The 27219-nt window shown below is 36.1% G+C and overlaps 1 protein-coding gene across 1 annotated transcript in view; it reads right to left on the bottom strand.

Annotated features, from left to right (window-relative positions):
* The window catches only part of cckbrb (cholecystokinin B receptor b), a 35860-nt gene that overhangs the window by 7147 nt on the left and 1494 nt on the right, over positions 1-27219 (bottom strand). The window contains exons 2-3 of the mRNA XM_079881329.1: positions 4169-4417; positions 1115-1376 (exon numbers count right to left, since the gene is read on the bottom strand). Of these exons, the coding sequence (XP_079737455.1) occupies positions 1115-1376; positions 4169-4417 (511 nt within the window). The remainder of the gene's footprint in view (positions 1-1114; positions 1377-4168; positions 4418-27219) is intronic.

The raw sequence follows: 27219 nt of genomic DNA, 5'->3' as shown, positions 1-27219 counted from the left end.
GACCTGCGCCTAGACACGACCAAAACGCATAATGTAGTCAGCCAGATCCAGGCAGTATCCTGATCCGATGGTGGACCTGCACCTAGACACGACCATTGGAACATTTTGATAATAGTGTAAACCATTGATACATTTTATTTCAGGATTCTTTGATGAATAAAAAAGTTCAAAAGAACAGCATTTATTTGAAATAGCAATGTCTTGTAAAATTAATGTCTTTACTGTCAAGTTTTTATCAATTAAATGTGTCCTCACAGAATAAAATAATTTTATTTAATAATACAAGTATTCAATATTTAATTGAAGTATTAAAACTAAGCCCAAACGTTTGTAACCTACATATGGCTCTATTGAAATATTGCTTCAAAATATTGTTTGCATATCAGCCTGAAACTGTCAGAGCTGTGGTGTAGTGGTCTGTGCACATGTTCTGGACACTGTTGGCTCAGGAGGAAATAGATTTGAGTCTGACTCTGGTCCTGTCCTGATCTCACTCAAGTGTCGCACGCGTTAATCCACAAATTTTGACAGACCTAATTTTATAGAATTAAACATAAACATATGTATTTATTATATTCCTTTGCTCACTCGGTTCCTCCCAGTCCACACCTGTGCTCTAGTCAACAGTTGTGTCTAAGCCTGTATGCTGCCGCGTTGGCTCGTCATTTTCACCAGCATCCTCACCCTCCACACTTTGTTTTTAAAGTAATCAGCTATTGACCTCTGCATTTTTAGACGACAATCCTAAATTTTCTGAATTCCTAATTTGTGCATTTTATCATTTGTGCGCGTTTAAATGATTGATAATAGGGACTTTAAGCAGCAGCTGCTGACACAACGGCAACAGCATTTTGGTTTTCTGTTGCACATGCATGAATTTAACAACTACTTTTTGACGTTCTACTGTAACCGTCTACTACGGGAGAATAGCCGATTTGCCGTAGTCGATAATTCGTGACAGATTAAATAAGTCCCTAACGCAAGTGCAGGTAGGCACACATTGTTTATGCACGCGCACAAATGCGACCACGTCAAATTTTGACTCGCTCATTCTCAAAAAATGGTTGCAGTCTGGAGCCCTGATAAGTGTGTTACTCCACACATGAGCACTTACCATGCTTGCTCCACCTCGATCTTCGGCCAGTCATGGCGGCACATGTGAGCTGTGATGTTGTTGGGTTTGTTCAACTTAATCAGGGTGCTGAAAATGGGATACGGTATCATAATAAGGAAGGACAGAACCCAAGTGGAAGCGATGACTTTGTAGGCGTGGGATCGGGTCTGCCATGCACGTGACTTCAGCGGGTTGCAAATGGCACTGTACCTCTCAATGGCTATAGCCACCAGACTGAAGGTAGATATGCAGACGGAAATTCCTGTGATAAAGCAGAATGACATTTTTGATCAAAATCAGTACATTTACAATGTGAAACTGCAGTCAAAAGCTTAAAGATCGTATCTAAATAGTTTATCCACCAGGTTTTCTGATTCAGTTGCTCTTATCGTTACATGTATTCACTGCACATCTGTTATTTTTTCCGATAGCTTGATGCCTTGCAAAATTGAAAGCGACAAATCCTTAATACGTTCTCCTAAAAGTACAAAGCTTTGTGAAAAACATTACAAAATGGCATTCTTGTTGGTGAACGCTGTAAAGCGAGATTTCCGACAACCCCTCATGTTTGAGGAATTACCCCGATGCCCCAAGAGCTTTGATCTGATCTTGCCTTCCGCACCAGAGCTCATCCCAGGAAAATTGTTCTTTGCTTTACAAATCCCCTTCCTTCTCCACCTCATCAAAAAACAAACAGTGGGGGGGAGGTTGTGTTTGGCACTGCGTGTTGGATGTGCTGCCCTGTCGCACTCCGACACTGTGTGGGCCGCGGGCCGCTCGCACACACTCAAGCAAATAAGATCTGCTCTCTTCTGAACTATGTCATCTCCAGGGCCTCCATCAGACAGTGACCATAATGCTGGAGAAAAACATCCTTTAGAAACTCTATCTGATATCCATGCGTGCAAGGACAAATAATGACAGTGTAATTGTTTTCGAGTCACCATAGCTGATTAGTTTCTTTTGACTTTGTGCCCTTTTTTGACTTTTTTGCAAATATGCTACAATATACAGTAGTCCGCTGCTGTCCAGCACAGAACTGTCTTAAGGTTGTTTAACTGTCTCAATTTATTGTTGTTTTTCCCTTCAATCCAATTGCCAGAAGCCCTTGTGTGTCAAATCTGACCTTGGCATTGTATCGGTTGGTACTGCATGGGCATTGACTTTCAATTACGGAGGTAGTGATCCATGAAAAAGTGCAGATCAAGCTGGGTGCATTCATACAATTGCCTACATCAGTGGCTAATTTCTCAAAGCGAGAGTCAGTGCCAATATCTGAAATCCAGGTAATTGTATTACAATTTAACAGTAGTCTCACATAGCAAATTTGTCATATACTTTGGTTCACTGGTTAATTTTTACAGTATGCAGTCTGGGAGCCACAAACTGAAATACATGAAACAGTGAAAAAAGAGATGTACAGGAAATACCAAATAAATTATTGGAAATGTGTGTAAACTATAGATGACACTTTGGGAAACACTTTACTGTATTTCACAGTGTATCTGTTACACGTTACATGTACTTAGTAATAAAAAATTATGCTAATTACATGCAACTAACCCTGAACCAAACCTGGTAGCAGCACTTTATTTTACAGTACTGTCCCACACATACATAATATGTACTTATTATAGTGATTACAATAACTGTGTAATAACTAGATACTAACCCTGAACCTACCCTTAAACCTAACCTTAACCCATGTAGTTACCTTATATTACCCAGTGCACGTAAGAGCACGTACTGTAAAATAAAGTGCAACCCCAAACCCTAATCCTAACTCTAAAAATATTTATAAATGTATGTAAATGTATAGTTACACTGTAACAAGGACACTTTACAATAACCTAATGTATAATTAAATGCATTAAAATACCTAAATGTATAGTTATACTGTAACAAGGACACTTTAAATAAAGTGTAACCACATTTTGTTTTAAAAAGTAACTGTGATGTGGATGATTGGCTCATGAATATTATTTAGATCATGGATGTTAAATATGCACACAATTCTTTTAAAAATACTTTTGACTGTTTTGATGTATAGTTGACATTAACTGCTGTTCATCAGGTCTATAACAGAGTATTGTTCATATACAGCTAAAAACTACTTGCTCAGTTTACTTTTTAAAAATGAAATAATGCAACACACGCCTACTTGAACATTTTGTCAAAGATTAATTTAATTGTGCTCACTTAGGCCTGGTTTCATAATCAGGGTTTAGATTAAGCCAGGTTTAGGCCTTAGTTCAATTAGGATATTTAAGTAGCTTTTATAAAGGTGTCTTAGAAAAAAATACATTACTGATGTGCATCTTTAAGACAAAACAATGGCACTGACATAATTATTTTAAGATATGTCAGTGCAAGTTGATTTCAGTTTAAACAGCTTAAACATGCACTTTAGTCTGAGACTAGGTTTAATCCTTGTCTTAGCAACTGGGTTTAAATTGGTACAATAAAAGTTACTTAATCCATTTGTGTTGGCACTACATGGCGTTAACTGAGCATGGGCAGAATATTTTTAAGAGAGGGATTTTTTATTTTTTTTCTTAAGATTAACTTTTTTATTGGGCTTTACTTCAGTTCATTTAGGTTCCCCCATATGTGGAATTGAATTATTTTCAGCTAGAGTTATAGAGTTTTTGAGTGAATAACATAAATGTCCAAAATAATAATACAAGCAATAATTCTTAATCCTTAGGTGTGGCGAGCATCGGCCACTTTACCACACAGTGCATCAATTCAGTTATAATGCTTTATTCCATCATTGATCATGATGAATTACTGCTGCCACGATTGAGAGAAAATGTATTCAAACACGTCTTTTTTTTTTTAAATCAAGGAAGGCTTGTTTGCACAGAAAAGACTGACTTAATTTAAATATTCATGCCACAGCAAACATTTCAATGACGATTGCACCTGGATAGACTAAATTGAAAAGTGAAAAAAATGAATATCTTTCAACATTTTGAAGGCACATACATTTCTGCAGATTTAGGGAATAGTGCTTGAAGCCAGTGCATTTGAAGAAATGACAGTCCATCTTACCCATAAGATAGGCCACAATCTTGCACATAGCAGCTCCAAAGATGAAATCCTCCAGCAGGTTGGGAATAAGAGTGAATGGCATGCAGAAAACAGCCATCATAAGATCACTAATGGCCAGGGAGAGCAGGAATGAGTTGGTCACCGTCCGCATTCGCTTATTCGCCACCAAAACCACAATGATGAGCAGATTACCAAACACGCTTAGCAGGAATATGAGGGAGTATAGCAGTATGCGCAGCGAATCCATGTCTGAAAGACAAAGATCAAATAACAGAGCAGCATATTAAAAGACAGATTCCTGCTTTTGAAATATCAACAATTAAACCTATAAAACCTATTCTATCATGTTTGATACGCAAATTTCTGATGTCTGATTGATAGTTTATGCTTTTTTAGCAAATAAAAGTCGTTTTTAGCCTGGCTAATGTCAGATTGAGACGTGGTCTGGGAACCACATGTTCATTTTCTCGTATTTGAGGCGTGGTTTACGAATGCCCAGAGCCATTTATTGGGCGCTACGAATGTCTATCAAATGCGCCTGTACGTAGCTCATAGCCAATCGTTTCAATTATACCAGATGACGTATGTAGACCGACAGAAAATCTACGTGGAAGATGACGAAATAAACTTGCGTTCTAAACTACTTAGAACACTATCTAAGGCTGCATCGAAAGGTAACTTTGCGTCTGATGCCATGTTGGATCCATAGATATAAACAAACTGCTTCGGTGTGTCGCATAGACGTCGTCATCGTCTTGCTGCTCCCTCCCCGTTCTGTGATTGGTTCCCTTTTTGAGGGGAAAATCTGGTCCATGGTGTCCAGGCTGCCTAGCAGCGTGAATAAAATCGCGCTGCGCGCAAGGCAGCATGGGGAAACCCAGGCCAAGTCATTTTAGTATATTTCTACAAATGTCCCCTTTATGGTATATGTGTCTTTTTGCTGTGGAATCTTTACTGATTTTTATAACTTTTATATTTTTAGTAATGTTTTAACATAAACATTTACTGGACTGAATCAACTTGATTATCTATAAAAATAAAAATAAAATCATTGTAAAATAAATTAAATATGATAGATTAGGCTTTTGAGGAGTGTATATGTGTTCCTCTAAATTATCATTGAACTGCTCTATATTATATGTTCTGTTCCCCAAAATAAAAACTGCAGAACTTTGATCATAACAATATGCATTTAAATATAATATTTCTAAGACATATTATTAGGCGACATAGAGTGACAACTGAAACTTAAATAGCATTTTATGTAAATACTGTAGTCTGTTATTCTGTAACAAAAATCTGGAGATATAAATATCAGCAACGACACTAAATTGCATATTTTTGCTCAGTTTTGGTCTAGTGAAAATTATTTAATAAAATTATTTTTCCACCTCAAATATGAGATCCATATTCTTATATTTCATACTATAAGAGCCATAATGGATCAAGTAATGATACTCAAGTAAAACACACATGCAAAGGTTTTTTTTTTTTTTTTTTTTCTAAAGTTTTCCATTTAATATATATATATATATATATATATATATATATATATATATATTTGTTTTTTAACACCAAAAGAGGGTTTGCGATGGCGCAAGCTGTTAGTAAAGCTGGTCCTTAGTATGTGTAGACAACTATAAGGTGTAAACTAGGCAATTCTCTAAATGTACACTACTATTCAAAAATGTGGGGTGAGTAATATATATATATATATATATATATATATATATATATATATATATATATACATACATACATACATACATACAGTAGTCATCAAAGTTATACATGAATTTTGAACAATAACTGTTCTCGTCTTAGGAAAACTTTGATGAACTTTTTTGATCCACTTCAAATTTTGACTACTGTTAGGGCTAACTTTGCAAATATATTTAATTACTCAAATTGTTTAAAATGTCTTATTTAATGAAAGCCTCCACACTCTCCTTTGATTATTTTTGGGTTTATCACACTGTCAGCAATTTCCTGATGTAAATTATATATTTATATATGAATCACAGATAAATGTAGTTATTTCTAAATTGTGCAGAGAGGAAAGACATGACCTAAGAAAAACATTTTAACAATTTGAATCTCATTGTGACATGTTGGGTAGAGTTTTTAATTAGCAAGTAATGGGACTGAGATTCGTATTAGATTAATAAATGGAATGCCTCTAATGGTCCTCAATGCAACCGTGTGCTGGTAATGGAAAAATTCCAGCCATCATTAAATAATATCTCCAGTAAGTATAACAGCTCACTCAAACACTTGCTGTGTGTTTTTCAGACATGGCTGATGGATTCTGTTTTTTTTAGCTGATCTATGTGGCCATAAATCTCAATTTTGACAGGAACCATTCTTCCTGCTACAGCTTGTCATTTCATTTAAGCAATGAGTTGGAAACTTGATGTCTGTAACTGAAATGCTGATGTGTAATTGGAAAGTTGATCAATCAGAAGGAACTGCAGTGATTAATGGAGAAAAATTGCAGAATTACAGCAAAACAATATTAGAATATGAATCGTAATTCTGTACGAACGTGGCAAATGTGGCAAACATTTGGCAAATGTATTCATTTAATGGGATCATAAACATGGATCCCTTAATTTGCCACTTCATATGATCCATGATAAAGTTTGCATAAATGTTTCATACCTTCAAGAATTATTATGCTAATACTAGACTGTATGCATCTTATCAGAATTTGTGCAGTCCCTACAGAGATGAGCCTTAATTTCCGCTGAGTTTAATAAAGACATGACACTTCATGCTAGACAAGATACAATCATTGTAATGCCACAGAATAAATAAAAAGAAACAGCAAAACATATTAATGATCAAAGTAGATATGTTATTGTATTTTATATGACATTTCATATAATAAATAATAAAACAAATATAATTATTTATTTAGTTGGACAGGAAAAATGGAAAGTTCAGTGATGTAACCAAAGATTCAGGGTACCAAATGTAGAATTGTAAGAATCAGTCATTAAATCAGTCAGTCAAAAATAAAATAAGTACAAACACACACAGGCAAAGCCATTTGCATATGACTGCCTCTAGAGCACTGATAGTTTTACATCATCGCACCATGCCCCGCCCACTGGTGTTCAGTCACTTAACGGCTGACACGTCTACACCGGATGTGAGTTTTGTGTCAAAAGAAAATAGAACCCATTATAATCATTGATGCTGTCAACACTGCATACAGTGTATACTTACTGCAAGTATACTTACTGTATACTTACGGCATACAGTATACTTTCCAAAAGTAAAAGAATGTTTGCTTTGACATGTGACACAGTTTGACAATTCTCCTTTTTATGTAAAATTGCAGTTTATTTTAAATGATTTATCCATGCACATCAATATATATATATATATATATATATATATATATATATATATATATATATATATATATATATATATATATATATATATATATCCATGTGCCCTTTAAATCTTTAAAACATCTTCCCATCCCTCTTGCATCAACAACTCATCTATTGTCTTATGATCTGTTTACTGGCGTGAGGGAGGAATCAATCTGTCTCTCACATGACATCACAGCAATAGCAAACCACAACCATCCAATGAACTCCCGGTATATAAAATCTAGTCCTACAGTCATAGGTTTTTTTTTTTTTTTTTTTTTTTCTTGCTTGAGAAGCTGTTTCACTCAGATATATACAATCCCTTTCATGCTGACTTTGTCAGGAACAAGTTTAGTGACACTTTAGTTCAAGGTCCATTAATGGTGGGGAAAGAGTTAATAAGCAGTAATCAGGAGTTTATTGAGGCAAAAGTTGTAGTTAATAGCAGTGTTGAATTTACCAACACCGAGAGACATTCCAGCACCAGAGAAAAAATTAGGCGGGTAAAATAGTATGTCTATTTCCTGTTGCTGGATTTCGATGGTTGAGATGACTGCAGAGACGGATTCTATTTGTGAGATGGACATACTCCCATTATTTTCAGTTTGTCAGAGAAAAGGTAACAAGAACGTAATAGTCAAGTGCAATCTATGTGTGACACAGAGGGAAGTCTCTACATCAAGAAATAGCACAAGTAACCTGAAGAAACACCTGGACCCGTGCAAAGCTAGCACTAAACTAACCAAGAGAGCTGCAGGGTCGGAGAAGAGAAAGAATGCCCAAAAAAATTAAAAATAATTATGTTTCTCTTGGTCTGCCATGCTGCTTGAACCCCGAGAAGTGAAGAGACTGGTGTCCACCCAATGCATGCCAGGTTTGTGCTGTGAACTTGAATAAGAGAAAAGAAGCAAAAAGAACAAGAGCATGTGCGTCCTGCCATGTCATTAGGCTATAGGTTGCATTATATTGGCCTCTAGTTCTATAGTGTTTGGTATCTCTACCATAATTTACCAGACTTTGATTGTGACAGTGATTGTAACTTATTATATTGTGCCATGAGCCTTCAGTGTGGCTATTACATTGTTGTTAGTAGGCTTGGGGGCCTACACCACATCGCCCTCTACTTGATGTGTTAATGAGCAGCAATAAAATACATTTTATTATGTGTGGCGGCAGTCGTCTGTGAGGGGCTGCCGTCTTTACTTTCGTTTTATATTTGTTTATTTATTTTATTAAAAATCTTTAAATGTTTGCCGGTTCCCACCCCGTCTTCTTCCTTCCTCATACTGAAATCGTTACACTATAGTACTATATAATGCATTAGATTTTGGAAGTAACTTTCCCAACTCTGGTTAATAGTTAGTTAATAGTGAGAATTGGACCCTATAAAGTGTGACCACAAGCTCTAATGGCATCCCGGATCGAGTAGGATTATATGTTTGTTCGGAGCATTTGACTGCAATTTGTTTTGTTAAAAAAGGCACATTGTAATGGAGAGTTCACAAAGAAACTTTTGTTGAAAGTTGAAGCAAACAACTGTATTGGATCTGACAGCAGCTACATAGCAAACAGTTTGATGCTTTGTCTGTAAATGAATACTCATCGATTTTTACACGTGCAATAGCGAGGGGGCATTGATACTTTTCCCTATGTAATGACATTAGCCAATCTTAACAGTAGACGTTTACTGACATGGCAAGCCTTAAAGGAGCCGCCCCTTAAAACGGATAATTTCAGACAGAGGGTCAGAATGAGGGTTGAAAATAATAATTTATGACTTTTTTGTGTGTGTGTGTGTGTGTGTGTGTGTGTGTGTGTGTGTGTGTGTGTGTGCATGCACAAATACATGTCACAAGCCATTTAAGACTTAATTTGCTCTTGCTGTAGTGATATTTGACATAGAAAAGCTCCACAAACCTTACAAAAACAGAACTGAATACTGAGCCTTAATTTTTGGGCCTAACTATCAGACATTGACAATAAGCCTTTTTTTTTTTTTTGGCAAAGTTCTGTGTATTCCAGCTGTTTTCCATTACTGCATCTGCAGAGAGCAGTCAATGTGAGCCAGCATGAGCAGGGAGGCTTATGGGATGTGAACAGTCATATCCTGTTTGTGGCTTAGTCAGGCTAAAGCAATCAATTGAGGCCACCTTTGAATACAGTGCAGGGTTCTCCATGTGCTCCATTACTGATAGCCTGTAGCCTCTAGTCTTAAAGGATTAGATCCGCCAAAATGCTGCTGACATCCTCAGGACTTTGATCTCATGTGACTGGCTCCACTAAAATCGATATAATCTCTCACTTTTCCGCTGTGGCAAAGAATGCTTCCGCGTTTATCAAGTACTCTCTGCATGGCACTACTTTCTGTGGGAAGCTTTAGCCTAACTATGTGGGAGAAGCGTGAACTAAACTGTTTTCTGTGAATTCTGTCATAGTCGTGGGCTTCACCGGCCTTGGGATTGAACTAATTTAGGGTTAAAGGCAGGGACACACCAAACCAACGCTAAAGAACTAGCGCTGATGAAAGCCGACTGTGTTGTCGCCTCGTGTCACCTGCGTCAGGAAAAAAAAGCTATGCTTGAACACACTGAAAGGACTGCAGGCAACTGTCAACTAGCATTTATGCGTTATGCACCACTTTGTAAGGAGATATTTGTATAAAAAGGGAAACCAACACAGTAGGCTGCAGATACACAAGCCATAACAAAGCACCACGTGCTTACCGTTTTGAATATCAATCATGCTGATCACTTTCTTTATTCCATTCGGCTCATGTTACAATGAAAATATTCCTCCAGGAACACTCAGGTAAGATGGTGTAAAATAACAACCAGTGGTGTCTTGGCTTCTTTGCAAGCTGTTTTGCTATTATTCTCGTGCACTGACTCGTTCAGTAAACTGAACAGCCAATCAGAGTTCTCGCTCTCACTGACACCAATTCTACATGTTGAATCGGCCCCCCAAAAAACAGAAGCCGTCCAACAAGAGTCAACGGTGTGGAACACACTGAACAAACCAAGTCGGTCGATGTTCAAAACCGGTCCGACACTGCCAGACGGACGATCTTCGGCTTGTTGTGTCCCTGACTTTAAAACAGCATGTGTCATCATTGCTGGTTGGAAAATTAATCCATTAATTAATTAATGGATTAATTTTATTTTTGAAAAAATGAAATATATATTTCTGATCTTTGAGGAGTCATTTAATTCTGAGGAAATACATGGGTAATTCCTGGGGGGAAATGGATAACAGCTCATTATATGGTGCCCATCTCCCTTCAGTGCCCTCCAGTGAGTTCTAGTCTCAGTGATGATCCTCCGAGGAGTGTCGTAAAGCAGTCAGTTCGGTTGTTTCCCGCCGTTTCACCGCTGCAGGACGCCGAGGTGCCTGTATTTCCCAGCGATCCTCCGAGGAGGGTCGTAGAACAGTCAGTTCGGTTATTCCATGCCGGTTTGCCGTTACAGGGCACCAAAGTGGCTGTTCGACCAATACCAGAGGCTAGTCTCGAGAGTCTGGTTCCTTTTAGTAGTCTCAATAGTCTCAGCCGTAGTCGTCTTGGGATAAGACAGATCTGAGGACAGTTGTTATCTCGAAGAAGGCTTCGACTAAGAAGAAGTCCTGACGCTGATGTCGTCAGACTTCTGAGGGCAGTTCCCTCCGGGGAGAAATGGTTTCCATCTTATCAAAATACAGTGCCCGTTTCTCTTCGGCGCCCTCTGGGGTTTCTCCGCAGGTCTATCCCCTCCACACTAAAGGTGTACATGGTGGCCTTAGCTGCTTACCACGTCCCTTTAAGTTGAGGGAACTTAAGTCTCGTGGCACTGTGACCAAGAGACTAGGAGTAGGCTGCTTCTAAAACATTATCGTCAGGAGTTCCCTCCAATATGTTTGTGATGTAGCAGGATGTTGCCTTGCCGCACACATTAGTGAGGTTTTTGACCTTGACCTCGGCTCCACTCCAGGGGACTATATTCTCAAAAGGCGAAGCACTGCTACTTCTGCGGAGTGATTTACTCCAACTCTGAGCGAACTCTCTGCTCCTCACCACGGGGCTTCTCAGGTGCTGCGAGCAAATCACTCTGCCCAAGTAGCAGTGCTTCACCTTCTGAGAAAAAAGTTACCAGTATGTATACGGTTAGAAGATGGCTGTGTCTCATGTGACCTTGTTATTTGTACACAGTGTGACTATACAAATCACAACATGTAAATAGGAAAATGTTGGCGTTATTTTGTCTCATTGGGAGCAGTATGCTAGCTGGGCTAGGCTAGCGGTGTGCGCGTCAGACAGAGTTACGGCACGCACGGAGATGAAAAGGGTATGTATGGACTTATCTAACTTATCTGTTCCTTTAAAGTACAATACAAGTGCACATTCAGTGCAATTAAGCACACTTCTTTTTTCAAAATGTTGTTAAGCTAACTTAGATGGACCGCCCACAAAGACCAGACAAACAGGTTGAGAAAAAGTAGAAACATATAAAAGAAATCGCTGGTGAGTGCTATCAAAACTTAGTTAGGAGAAAAGAATTATGAGGCAATAAGTTAGATTACAGAGAATGAAACGATTGATCTCCTTTCACAAATGAAATGTTACAAAGGGACCTTCTAATCCAATTCAACTACCTCTGTGCTCTTCTCCCTGTGGATAAATGTCTTCTTCGGCATATTTCACCACGCAATCTTGGCGTTTGTGACAGATGTTTGCTTTAAGATGATATCTCAACACGTCCTTTCTCGCACAAACCTGCACTGTCAACTTTCGCAAGTCACATCGCTATTCAAACCATCCAAGACAGTACGGTGTGTCCAAACACTGTTTTGGCGTTTGTGACAGATGTTTGCTTTAGGATGATATCTCAACACGTCCTTTCTCGCACAAACCTGCACTGTCAACTTTCGCTATTATAAGTCACATCCCTATTCAAACCATCCAAGACAGTATGGTGTGTTCAAACACTGTTGGTCATTGATCATTTATTTAACTCTCTGAGGCTAGAAGACTTGTAGATCTTTAAAAACATGTCTAACCATTCAGGGAGTGATATTACTTTCAAACCACCATATGTGATGGCCTTTTATTTATTGGGTATTTCAATGTGAATTTTCATTCAGCTCTATTAATAAATAAAAACCATGCAACATGGATATTTTAATGACATAATATTCAAGGCTTTTTGTTGACTTCAATGCTTATATTTGTAGAAAAGGGACAAATGGGGATATAAAATACCCACAAAATGGACATCTAGAATATTTTCTATTTAAAGAGAGATCATAATTTATTATGTTATTTTAAATCACAATTTATGTAGGTTAATGGGTTAAAAGGGCATATTATTGCTTGAAATGCCCCTATTATGCTATTTTAAAGGTTCCTAATTTTGTTTTGGAGGTCTCCTACAATAGATTTATGTGAATCCAGGGTCAAAAACATTTTATTTTTTTCATAATATACATTTCAGAATCACCTCTTTTCCTCACATCTTCTGACAGTTCGATAAAAGGATTCAGTCTCTCTAAACCCCTCCTGTTCAAGAGCCTACTCTGCTCTGATTGGTCAGATGGCCCAGTCTCTTGTGATTGATCTACCACTTACTGTGTGTGTCGGAAACAAAATAGTATATGAACAGTAACGATGGCATCATTTTTAGCATATCAAAAATCATCATTTTGAAGTGACTGCAAAGTGTAACCCTAATTGCATAGTGTCCTCTACAGTAGACAGACTCTCTCAAAATAAATAATTTAATAATAATTGTAATAATAATAATAAAGGTTGAAAGTAGATATTTTTGTGATGCGATCATTTATGCATCAGAGGGTTAATGATCCATTCTTATCTGTACTATGCTGTTGTATGCCTTTGGGGTGTTTACACTGTGAACCCAATACAACAAAACTTATAGCGTGATGTATACCACACTTAAAATTATCTAAAATCTGTATGCAAGATATACAGATCGTTAAATCAGATTTATATTGTTTAAAAGTGAACTGAATATTTGTTCTTAGTTGGGATAAACTGCAGCTCGTGTGATTAAATGCCTTGGCTCTGTGTCCTTTAAACAAAACATTATGATTTCTCATCATCCCTCATCCATGTCTATCTTCCAACACAGCGCCTCTAGAGCCGCATAGCTACCGTTTCAGCTGTTGAACTTCCCCTTTCCAAAACCCTGCTATTTCATCAATGCTTTTGGCCTCATAATCAATTCATGGGGAGATTGAACTGGGTTATGAATACAGGTATGGCAAGCCGTTTTAACATTTAATCCTTAAAACCTTCTAGTATCTATTTTCATGCTACTAGTACTTTTTTTTTTTTTTGATACTAGTATCTATTCCATTAAGTACTAGAACTAATTCATTAGCAACTAGTACTTTACTTTCTTAAAACACACGGTGGTCATGGTTTAGCAGTACCTTTGTCTTTTTTTTTTTTTAAGTACACGTCTGTAGCAGTATTACTGTTGTTGAGTGTCATGACTAGGGATGGGAATTGAAAACCGGTTCCACTCGAGAACCGGTTCTAAGTTTTATGAACAATCGATATTGTATGCCCTCGACGTTAACGATTCCTCTTATCAATGCTCCTGCTCCGAGTCCCAGCCATAGACCGTGAACTCACAACTTTCGTCATGACGTCAAAGTGATTTGAGCAGAGGAGGTAATCATGGAGAGGAAGAGGAGATCTAAAGCTTATTGGCTTTATTTTACGAAACGAGACAAATTATGCCGTTTGCAATAACAGGGTTTTTCCTGCATTGAACTTGTTTTAGCGGAGATTTTTTTGTCCCGCCAAAGTCTTATTTGATCAGTGAGTAATGTAGATGAACTGCAGCGCTTGTGACAGGGCGCATGTTTAACTGAAAGAACGAGCAGAGAGAGAGACCCGGTCGCGCGCGCACTCTCTCTCTTCGGAGCCAGGCGAAAGTGTAAACAAGACTTCACCGTCTCCAAACTAGGCGCTGTCTTGCTCTCTCTCCCTCGCACATATTAATCAAAATAAATCGACACGGTGGTAAAAGGTCAGAAGACCAAAGTTTCATGTTAATAACGTGTGAATAAAAAGTTTCTGTGCCGCTAGATAATCGTATCTCTGCTATCAAACTACCGAACGGGGTGGAGTTGAACCGAGTGTCACCTCTGCAACCTGGAGAGGGGGACGGGGTATGAAGTGTCTCATTTGCATTTAAAGAGACCGCACCAAAACGAGTTGCTCTCAGACGCACATCAGAAAAGGGGTAGAAAAGGGGCCTGTGGAGCTATAATAATGAGGAATTCAGACCCAAGCATTGCAGTTCCGCTTTATATAGACAACAAATGTATGATTTATATGTAAAAATGAACGATTTAAAAGCATGATATGTCTCCTTTAATATTTTCTTACTAGTTCCTTATGAGGTTGAAGATATCTGCAAATTTACTTTTTTAATTGTAACTAGTGACATTTATTATCTTACCAGTCACAACTGTTGTTTTTACTCGTCTTGTTATGACTAGTCAGAACGGCCACTGTAGTATGGCAAGCCGTATTAACATTTAATCCTTAAAACCTACTAGTATCTATTTTCATGCTACTAGTACTTATTTTTTATATACTAGTATCTATTCCATTAAGTACTAGTGCTTATTCTTTAGGTGCTAGTGCTTATTTTTTTAGGTACTAGTACCATTAAATGTAAAACTAACTAGTACCATTAAATGTAAAAAATAATTGTAGAAATCAATTAAAAATCTTACTAGTAACATTTGGAATAAATACCAGTATCTCATAATACTATGTACTAGTATCTATTGAATAAGTACTAGTAGATAATTAATAAGTACTAGTATCTATTGATTAAGTAATAGTAGCTAATGAATAAGTCCTATTATCTATTTAATAGGTACTAGTATCTAATGACTAAGTATAGTATTGAACAAGTACTAGTATCTAGTAATAGGTATGAGTATTTAAAAAATAAGTACTAGTACCCAATGAATAACTACTAGTATCTAATAAATACGTACTACTCACAATTGGAATACATACCAGTCAGAACTGAATAGTTGATATCTGAATGACAGATCCCCATAGAAGTCAATGGCAAAAATTGAAAATGTGTTACTAGTAACAAAAGAATAGTTACTAGTCACTGTTAAAATAAGTACTAGTATCTAATGAATAAGATCTAGTATCTATTTAATAGGTAATAGTATCTAATAAATAGGTACTAGTATCTAATAATAAGGACTAGTTACTAATGTATAGGGTTGGGTATTGGTTGGGTTTTATCCGATACCAGTACCTACTCGGTATTTTTCAAACGGTTCCGGTGCTCAAACGGTTCTTGAAACGGTACTTAAGAAAACTAAACCGCACACACTTTATCAAAAAAAATAATACCTCTGTGTGTGTGTGTGTGTGTGTGTGTGTGATTTTCTGAAAAAGATTTTCTGATTTCTGATTAAATTAAAAATTGTGCCGTTTAAAAGGCTACTGATGTAGCCGAAAACACTTGAGTTAAGATCAAAATTTTGTCTTCTCATATTATGACTTTTACAAAACAGAGAAATATCTGACACTGAGCAGAAATATTTAACACACACAGTATAGCCTCATATAAATATACTTGATATTGATATACCTCATACTTGATATGCAAGATTTGCAGTTGGCATTAAAATACTAGATTAACCCGAAGAGGAACACTGGCAGCTGAACCTGAACTTTTTTTTTTTTTAAACTGATTATGCTCATCAGTGGTTGTATATCAAGCAGGGACACTTTGTGTCCATTATATTTTGTGATTTCACCAGAACGAATAGATATGAGGCACCGTCTAGGGCTTAAATCAAACTTCATTCACACACATATGAAACCCTTGCATACACATATACTAAGTAAGTAGTCACACATACATGTATACTGCTGAATGCTCAAACTAATACATATGAAATGCACAACTTCACATCTAAAGTCGCTCACGCACACACACGCAAACTCTACACACACGAGACGCGCGGAACTCTCCGCGCACATACTCATCTGAGACGCGAGCACACACACACACACACACACAAACTCTCCGCGCACATACTCATCTGAGACGCGAGCACGCACACACAAACTCTCCGCGCACATAATCATATAGACGGCACTTCATAAATAGATCGATCTCCGCAACGTATTGGAGCGCGCGTCCGAGTGAAGACAGTGCGGTGTGCGAGAGCCACAAGAGAAAACACTGTATCCGCGCCACTGATCGCAGTGGCAACGAGCACTTTGATCACTTGATTTAAAAAACACATTTCAGCGCTAGATCGTCTCTTATTTAACAAACGAACTAAATGAATGCTCTGCTGGTTAACTGGAGATGTTTTATTATTGGATCATTCGTGCCGCGAGATGTTTTATAGGGGGCGGTAAAAAACGCCAGGCACCGAAATCAGGCACCGAAAGTTTCGTTCTTATTCGGTCTCGTTACTACCGTTTACGTCTGAACCGGTTCCCTATTGGAACCGAGTTTCGGTACCCAACCCTACTAATGTATAAGTACTAGTATCTAATAAATAAGTACTAGTACCAATTTAATAGGCACTAGAACCTAATTAATAAGTACTAGTGTCTATTTAATAGGTACTAGTTTAATGAATAAGTACCAGTCTCTAAAAAAACTAGTATCTAATGAATAACTACTAGTATATTTTAAAAAGGTACTAGTATCTAAAGAATAGGCACTAGTAGCCTACCTAAAGAATAAGCATGAGTACTTAATGGAATAGATACTAGTATTTCAAGAATAAGTACTAGTAGCATGAAAATAGATACTAGTAGGTTTTAAGGATTAAATGTTAAAACGGCTTGCCATAATATGGGTCTCAAACCAGAGAAGGATAAATAATGAATAAAATACAATCAAGGGGAATCAAGATATCATGAAAGTTGGTTGCGTGAATTATGAATCTGAGGCCAAATGTGAGTGCATAAATATTTTACACTTGCATAAATTTGTTTCCTCACTCGTCAGCTGCATTTTACATGCTCCAAGTCATTGTTATATAGGACCACTGCTATGACTAACTTGAGGGGAATAACTAACTTACATTTTTCAGTTGACAGTCACAGTGTAGATCAGCTGCTTTAAGTGGCATGTATCTATGCTTTCTGATATGTGTTTATATTCTAGATTTTCATTTGTATTCAGTGTGATTTATTTAGTGAGTTTATTTTTGTAATTTATTTATTATTACGTTTAATGCTCTCACCCTAACTGGTCAACCTTTTTTTGAGCCACAGCAATATATTAAAATATAGAGATTTAAAAAATAAATGATAAAATCCAAGAATAATATATTGACCCTTTAAATAGTGTCTTATTTTTGTTAAAGTGCCCCAATTATGCTATTTTAAATGTTCCTAATTTTGTTTTGAAGTCTCCTACAACATGTTTGCGTATATTAAAGGTCAAAAAACACTTTAATTTTCTCATAATAGAGATTGCACATCACCTCATTTCTCAAAGAGCCTAAAACCACTCATTCGAAGATTCAGGGCCGTTTACACGACACTCTTTTTCAACTAAAAACAGAAAACAACGTGTTTTAGGGGCTTGAATATGCTGACTTTTTCAAAGTCCAAGTTTGTGAAAACGATACTGTTATCGTCTCCGTGTATACTACAAAAATTTTAATTTGTGAAAACGGTGACGTCATGCGCATGTGTGTATTATGTGTTCAATATATAGATGCGTAGTGTTTCTTTACAAAGTGACATCGCCAATTACTGGCCTGGTATCAGCGTTTTTAGTCGTTTTCGCGCGTCCGTGTGAACAGGGATCATTTTGACAATGACAATTTTCCGTTTTTAGTACAGGGTTGTTATGTAAATTTAACCTCAGTCTCTCTAAACCCCTCCTTTCCAAAAGCCTACTCTGATTGGTCAGATGGCCCCATCTGTAGTGATTGGTCTGCTGCTTAAAGCGCATTAAACGAAACCAAAGTCGTTTAGGCCTCGGCTACAACTCCAGTGTTTGAGGGTCAAAGTAGATGTTGTTTGTGAGGACCCAATGAAGACCGCAAAGAAGACTTTTGGGAAACAATAACTCCAATTAATGTGTGCTTTAATCTTTGAAACTTTGCAGGCCTTTTACATTCATAAACAGCTATAGTACACACTATATGAAAGACAATATTAGATAAAGCATTATAGGGCACTATAATTAGATGCATGTCTAATCATGGATTTTGGTAGAAAGCACGACGGTCAGAGAAAGTCAAGTGGTTATCAGTCCTTTTAGGCTGCAGTCAATATTTCCAAAGCAGAGAAATAATCCATGCTATTTCCTGTTTGTAATTGGTGTCCACAGTGAGGCCAAGTGCCTGTCCGTAATTGAAATAATCATCTGTTTGCTAATTAAAATGCAGGACAAAACACAGGATAAACATTCGGCAACAGATTGTTTTGAGTGTGACCTACTGCATTTGCCAAAAGTATACATCAAAGAACACTACACTACATACTCTATCCCATAATGCAATGTGCATGGCTTGGCCTTCTTTTTCAAGTGAACCGTTTCTTTTCTTAACCCATTTATTTTGACTCATTTTTTGATCAGACTGTCAAAAGAAAAACAAGAAAAAAAGCCTATTGTTCACTTGCTATTTTTGAAGATCTCGTTTAAGTGTTGCTGTGGTGTACAGAGTCCTTGAGCTGTGTCCTAGGAGAAATTAATGGATGTGGCTCATTTCTGCAAGCTGATGGCCTTCAGTGATCCCTCAGTTTGCTCCTCTCCATCTGGATCATTCTGTAAACTGTTGTATAGTACTTCTGTATTTACCAGAATAGGCCATTCAAGGACCTGAGAGACATTCTGTTAGCAAAACACAACAGAAACTAATAGTATTCACCACCGCATCATGATATCAGCTGCTAACAGTCTGTGGAGAATCAGGGAGCCTTGCAAGTGTTAACTGTAAAAGTGTCAGAGGATGAGATTGCATGTTGCTGAGTAGAAGAGCCCACACAAGTTTACAACTCAACAGTCTCAACAGTCTGAAGTGTCAGGTGAAGTCGTTATAGATGGCAACACTTTTATTTACATTCAAAGGTTATTAGGAACAGACAGAAAACAGGTAAGTTTGTTTATCCAATTAACTTTAAACCTTTTGGCAAGTGAAATCAGTGCAGTGTAAGAATTTAGCAGGTATTTGTGAGGAAATGCCACTGAGCCTGAAAAAATTCCATCAAAATTTTTAATGTGGAAGAAGAAAAAAAAAAAGAAAGAAAAAAAAACCTGTAGTGATTTCCTCAATTTTAATTAACATGTTATAAGTCATTATATTCTATTTAAGTGTTATTTTTGTATTATTTTAATGTTATTATGGTATTTATTAATAGTTTGAATTAACTTTTATTTTCAGTTTTAATTTTTATTTTGTCTTAACTTATCTTAGCTTTAACTTCTTTATTTCAGTTTTAGTAATTCTAATACTTTCTTAATTTCTCATTTTTGTTTACTTTTTGTTAGTTCACATTTTTCATCCAATATTTCTATTTTATTTTATTCCATCTTTAGTTAAATTAACGAAAACAATGTTTAATAGTTTTAGTTTTAACCCTGTTCTATTCTAGGTCTGTCTAGTTATGGGTTAAGTGTCTTTTTAGTTACTTTTCAGTTTTATTAATTGATTCAATTAATCTGTTTAACCCTTAAACGCACACCTCAGGTCTTTAGTGACCAGGGACATCATCCATTACCCTCCTCATTAATTATTTTTAAAGTTAGACATCAACTTTCTTAGTATTCCTCAATCAATTCATTATAAACAATATAACAAGAAAAAATATATATAAAAGAATATATGCCTGTTTTCCCATTTATTTTTTGCACAAATTGTATACGGTTGCTAACGACCCGAATATGTAACAGTGTATTTTTTTTCTGCACAACAGTTATTTAATCTTTGATGACTGAATAAGTGCAATTCACCTTTATTCCACAAGGTGACATTGTCTGATACACAATGATGAAGTGACGTTGCACTTATAGTTATCGCAGGGAGAAAACAAAAGAATAGGAAGTATCATCAGCAAAACTTGAAATGGCTCAGAGATTTACTGCAGAGCAAGTACTGAACGCAAACAAATATTAGTGTCATTGTCACTTGATGGTGGATCTGGTGAAGAAGCTGTCAGCGATCAAAATATTGATTTTGGAGATAATGAATATAAGCCAGATGCTGAATGTACTGGGAAATGAGCTCTGATGAGGACAGTGATGATGGTTTAAAACATTTGCTCAAACTGAACCCTTCCAAACTCCAAAAGGTATCAAAATATGCTTTATTGTTCTGTAATTGTTACTCTAATATCAGGAGAGTTTTATATTATTGCGACAGGTAGAGATCCATCCGTGTTAGATATAGATCCGGGTCGCTAAAGATCCAAATATGTAATAATGATTGGCGAAACATTTATGTAAAAAATCAATGGCATGCTATATGTTATTATGTGGTTAGAAAAATAAAGGTAATTTATTCATAAAGGTGCTCTTATCATTGTTATCACCATTGCCATCATCATCATCATCATCATTATTATTATTGTACTGTTATCAGTACTGCTATGGTTAAATCAATTGAATATTTCCAATTCCCCCCTAATCTTTTCATGTGTTTTTAATGCACCACAACATAGAATAGAGAGAGAAAAAAAAAGAATTATATATAGGAGAATAGTATAGAAAATAGGGACTGAAGAGATGTGGGGGGAGGGTTATCTTATATTATCTTATTATATTATCTTCTATTATTATTTTACTATCTAAAAATTTATTTATCTATAGAGAGGGCTGACAATGGTAATTGTTATATAGGAGAAAATATAGAAATAAAAAACAAAAATTGACTAATACAATGTTGGCAGTATGATGGTAGTGAGGAGTGATGGTAATGAAGATGGTAATAAATAATAAATGGTTACTTTGCTTATGCATATACACACACTCACACACTCACACACACACACACACACATACACCCACACCCACACACCTATACATTTAAACACTTTTATTTCAATTCGGGAATTCAGGAATTACTATATTGTTCGTTACTGCACTATTTTGGTCTGTATGTCTGTCTATAATAAAAAAAAAAATAAATAAATAAATAAATAAATAAATAAATAAAGGTAAAAAAGCTCATGATAGTCAATTTCAGGAATAAGGAAAGCATGTCCCTTTAAAAACAATTAATAATTTCTAAATTAATAATTTCTCACTATAAATTACATAAAAGTAGAAAACATTAGTCAAATTTTTTTTTTTTTTTTTTTTTTTTTACACTCAGTGACCACCAAACGCAACTTTTAGACGCATCTATTTTTAGCTTAACTGTCACAGAATATCAGATATCATAGACGACGAAGGAATTCAAAATTTGATCAGATGAAGATATCTCAGGAGACGGGATGTGAAGCTAACACTGGATTTGGGCATTCTCCGAAGGCAGCATTTTTTAGCATTTGGATGCAGACACAAATATGTAAGGAAAATAAGTAAGTAATACAGTGTGGACACAAAATTATAATTAATTTTCCCTTAAATGACCGGGTAGCGAATGTTCTTGAGTTATTTGCTTTTACATGAAAGCCAGAAACAGGTAATGCCATCATTTTGATTCGGATCACTGTCTGATGTGCTGAAGACAACCAAACAGCACATTTGTCAATTAAGACCATTATACCCGTTTAGGCACATCGTACACTGCAATAATACAATCACAATTTCTTTCTTTTTTTCAGTGAACAATGTGAAAAATTTATTCTGATTTGCTGTCTGCTGTAGCTACTGTAGCTGTATGAAGCCATATAGCATCCAAGATATAACCAAGATATGTCCATAGATGTATAACCCACTATGAAGAGAAGTGTAACAGACAGGCAGCAAAGCAGTGAATTATCTCATGATTGGATCCTAAATATGTAAATATGCGTGAATCATCATCACGTCAAGAACTGTCAAGGAAGTTTATTAATCACATAAAACGTTTCTATTTTAAGCAAAAGCATGACGTTCTGCTAACCTTTGTGTCCTTTTAAATTACCCGGACGGAGCTTCATCTCTGGAATATAAATGTTAAGGGCTCATGACTGATGACCTCATCCTGAGAAGACTCAGCGGGGGTCTTAACTGAGATCAGAGGTTGCATTGCTTTAAGCCAAATGACTTATACTACCTGCCTTGTCAAGTTAACACAGCACGTGTTTAAACATATACTATAGTGCTTCCCAACTGGTGGGTCGTAGGTAGTGTTAATTTAGTAATTTATTAATTAAGCACTATGCACTATGACTACAGTATATCAACATATTGTTGACGGGAAAAGACTAAACTAAAATGTAGTTTAAAAATTGAACTTTACCAAAATCTGTCTATATTAAGCAGAGAAAAATGTATACTGTTTTAACAAGCCTCTATGAGCTTTCGTGCTTGGGGTTGCCAGTTGAGTTTCAATACCCCAATCATCCCCCCCTTTTTTAATAGAAAAATTGACCATTTAGACTTATTGGAATTACTATTAGGAATTTCACTATTTCAGCTCTTGAGAGAAACTTTTGAAGTAGAGAATGTTCATTTATACTATAATATTATAAATCAGGGGACTAGATGAGTAATTGTGTCAAATGAACCATGCGAGTTTGACATTCTCTTGATTTGTGCTTAGAGGGGAATTCAATTTAATTCAATTCAGTTCAATTCAGTTCATTTATAAAGCACATATTGTTGAGAGCTTTATAAACAAATAATAGAATTTTAAAATCAATTCGGTATCGGACTGGCAGCCAGTGCAGAGAGCTTAAAATGTGTGTGATATGATGTAATTTGTGGCTCCCCATGAGCAGACGGGCAGCTGCATTTTGGACCATTTGGAGACGAGAGATGGATGAGAGAAGTAACCCGACATACAATGAATTACAGTAATCGAGTCATGTTGAAATAAAATTGTGAATAACAGTTTCAAAGCTATCCCTACTTAAAAAAGCTTTGACTTTGACTAACAGGTGAAAATGGCAAAAGCTAGCACTAACTACGGCATTCATTTGTTTGTCTAATTTAAGACTTCTATCTTGGTAAAATCCTATATCTTTAATGTCAGATGTAAGGTACGGCGTGAGGCAGCCTAAATCGATAGAGTTTTCATCAGAGTGCTCTTTAGGCCCAATCTGGATAATTCGGGTTTTATCATCGTTAAGTAGCATAAAATTGTTAGTGAGCCACAATTTGAGTTTGTGAAGACAGGCTTCCAATCTCTTATATGCAGAATTATCTTTATGTTCTATAGATATTTATTACACGGCTCTGTGGAATACTAGATTCTGATTGGTCAATCGCGCCATCCAGCGGTATGTTAACATAGGCTCATCCAGGTTACTGAAGTCAGCAACATTATACGCTTGCTAGAAACAGTTTTTCTTCGTGGAAGTTTTGCGTTTGGTGAGCTAATAAAAACTAAAAACTCAGTCAAATCAATATTTTCTGTACAGTTATTTAACTATGTCATCCAGTATAGTGGACTCGCTCTCTCTTGTTTCATACAAACGCAGCTGCTGCCATTTTGCGACTATTGTTTTGTACACTATAATGGATTATAAGATAACAAACCGGTACAATTTTAAAACAGTTTGATCTCAAATAAATATCTCTTATCCCCATAATTATTTATGTGGCGAAATGCAGTGTAATAAGTCATATGACTGTACCATATCCCTTAAATGTCAGTCTAGTTTGAACTTACCACGCTAGCAACTGCTCTCTCCGTGGAAGCTTTGCATTTAAAGACCAAAACAAATATTTCAACTCAGATCAATATTTTGTGTCTATTTATTTTCTTATGTGGCAAGAAGCCGTGTAATAAGCTGGATAATGTACATCCAGATGGTTGTTATCTCAGAATAAACCCCTTCAGGGTGATTCAAGACCCTCATCACCCTGTCTGTGATTATTCTGAGATATGTATCTCCTTATGATATGTAGCTCCTTATCTCCTTATGTAGAGTTTGGTATCGTCCACATAGCAATGGTACAACACACCAAATCTAATTATAATTGATCCCAAAGGAAGCATGTATAATGAAGATAATAGGGGTGCCAGACACCACAGATGAGATACGCCACAGAGGATGCATGAAATCCTAAACTAACTTCTATTAGACAGAAACTTCTATTAGACAGGAAAGACTGTAACCATTTGAGTACCATACCAGTGATACCAATAGAATGTTCCAGATAAAATAAAGGAATACTGTGCTCTACGAAGTGAAAGCGCAATAGATGACAAAAATCATGCTCAGTACAATGTTGAGCAAAATAATTGAGATAATCAGTTTACCCATTACACACCATGACTAAGTTTTCACTGACTAAAACTAGACTTAAATTCCCAGACTTTTACCCCACACACACCTCACAGACAAGGCTTAAGCCTAGTCCCAGACTAAAATGCATGTATGTGCTGTTTTAACTGAAAGCAACTTGCACTTTTTAAAAATTATTTAAAAAATAATATAAAAAGTATTTAAATGTCCTAATTAAACTAAGGCCTAATCTTGGCTTAGTCTAAGCCCTGTCTGTGAAACCAGGATTTAGTCAAATAAAACTTGACTAAACAAACAAATAAATAACCAGGATTGGTTGACTAATATATATATATATATATATATATATATATATATATATATATATAAAAAACACTAAAAAGGGCATTTGACACATGACTAAGACTAAAACAATTTAAATAATAATAAAAAATAATAAAAACAAATAGCTGACACCAGTCGCAGGTTTGTTCTGATGGGGGTCAGCAGAGAAAAATATGCTAAAGGAGAAAATGCTCCATTTAGATGGAAGTCGACAATATTGCATTGCCAAGTAAAGAGATTAACTAAGATTAAAAAAAAATCACTGAGATGATACCAAAGTAAGCATGTGCATGCCATATAGGCTCATCATGAAGAAGAATGAATGTGTAGTGTATGCTAACAGTCCAAAATCAGTGGATTTGAAGAGGCTGTTGGAGCACTATGTGATGGAGATAATGACAGACGTCTGTTTGATGATCAGGGTTTATTATGGACCCAACGAAAGAGAGCCCAGCGGCCTCTGCTGATGGAGGAAATGGACAGCGAATATGTGAATTGTGGAGAAGTCTCTGATTAGGCTCCTCAGTGGCAATGCACTAAATTTAGCCTGGACCCCGGAGGTATGCTGAGCGCTTACTCCAAACCACCCACAGAGAAAGAGACATTGCTTGTTTTCGCTGTAGAATGTGAACATATGTAGCGTGTGCCTATGTTTCGACATCAACTGACTCTTTAAAATGATGTTCATTGGTGTAACTTAATAAAGGCAGCTTCAATAAGTCTTTAAATAGCCTAGTATTTTTGATATAAAAAAATAAAGTATATGAAATTATAATTAAAAGCAGTTCATTTAGATGTTGAAATAATCACATGAAGTGTTTAAAGAAGTTTTATATTGCGATGAACAACGACTTGTTTTTGTTACCAGTATGATTCATTATTTATTTTTGAGTCACATCTAATGTTGTTTTGTTTTCTTCTGCTTATATGTTATTTTAACTTTATGACTAGTGCAATTTGTCTAGAAAGGCTCTAAAAGTGATTAATTTAATATTCAGTTTTCAAATTTTAGAAATCCAGTCACAACCATGAAGTTTACAATCCTGTTAAAGCGCACAACAGACTGAAGCCTTGGGGACACTGTTTTTATGGCTTCATATGTTGCAAATGGCAGTTGGAGCCTGTCATGTAATGTCCATCACTAATCTAATATAAGGGAAATGTAACTTCTGCTTTCTTCCAGTAAAGCACCCTTTAATGCTTTAAATACTCCTTTAATGCTTTGGGATATATTGTATACTTTGATAGTTTACTGTTTTATGTTTTAACGTTAACATTTAAGGTGATGTTTTTATATAAGTCTGTAGAATTACTACTACTGTACATTTTGCTTCTTCATGTCTCTCGCGTCTCTCGCATGAAACGTCTCTCGCGTCATAATGCCCAGAGGATGAACATCCAATGAACGCAGGGAAGTCTTCTGAATTATTTACATGCTTTGACTGTGATTCTAATATCAGTGGAAATGCTGCAAACTCCATTTCCTGAATAGGCACCGCTGGTGTCATTTAGATCTGTGAAATTTAATGAACTTGTTCAATCCAAATTTTTACCATCAACATGAGCACATGTGTTATACTTCTTGGATAGCTTAATGAAACAACAGCATGCCTTTACCAGCAGCTAGTAAAAGTGTGTTTCATTGCTCAATTTTACAAGTGCCAAACTAGTAAAAAAAATGCTTGTTTGTTTAAAAATACCCAACAGAATGTTGCAAATAAACTAACTTTCTTTCTGTCTTTCTTTATTTTATGATAATAGGTTGGAATCTAAATAATCAGATCTCTATAATCAATTTAATGGTTTTTTTGGGGGGGGGATTTTTTTTTTTTTTTTTTTTTTTTTTCAAAATGTTGCTCTGTGTTTCTGTGTTTCTCAACTGGTCATCACTGTGTGACCACTGATGTATTTACATGTGTAATCATGATTTACTGTATATGAAACAGGGCATATTCAGACATTTTAAATATTATATATCC

This window comes from Squalius cephalus (assembly GCF_949319135.1).
Source record: "Squalius cephalus genome assembly, chromosome: 9".
Taxonomy (NCBI): Eukaryota; Metazoa; Chordata; class Actinopteri; order Cypriniformes; family Leuciscidae; genus Squalius; species Squalius cephalus.
The sequence above is the reverse complement of the archived record's forward strand: the minus strand, read 5'-3'. Positions and strand labels throughout refer to the sequence as shown.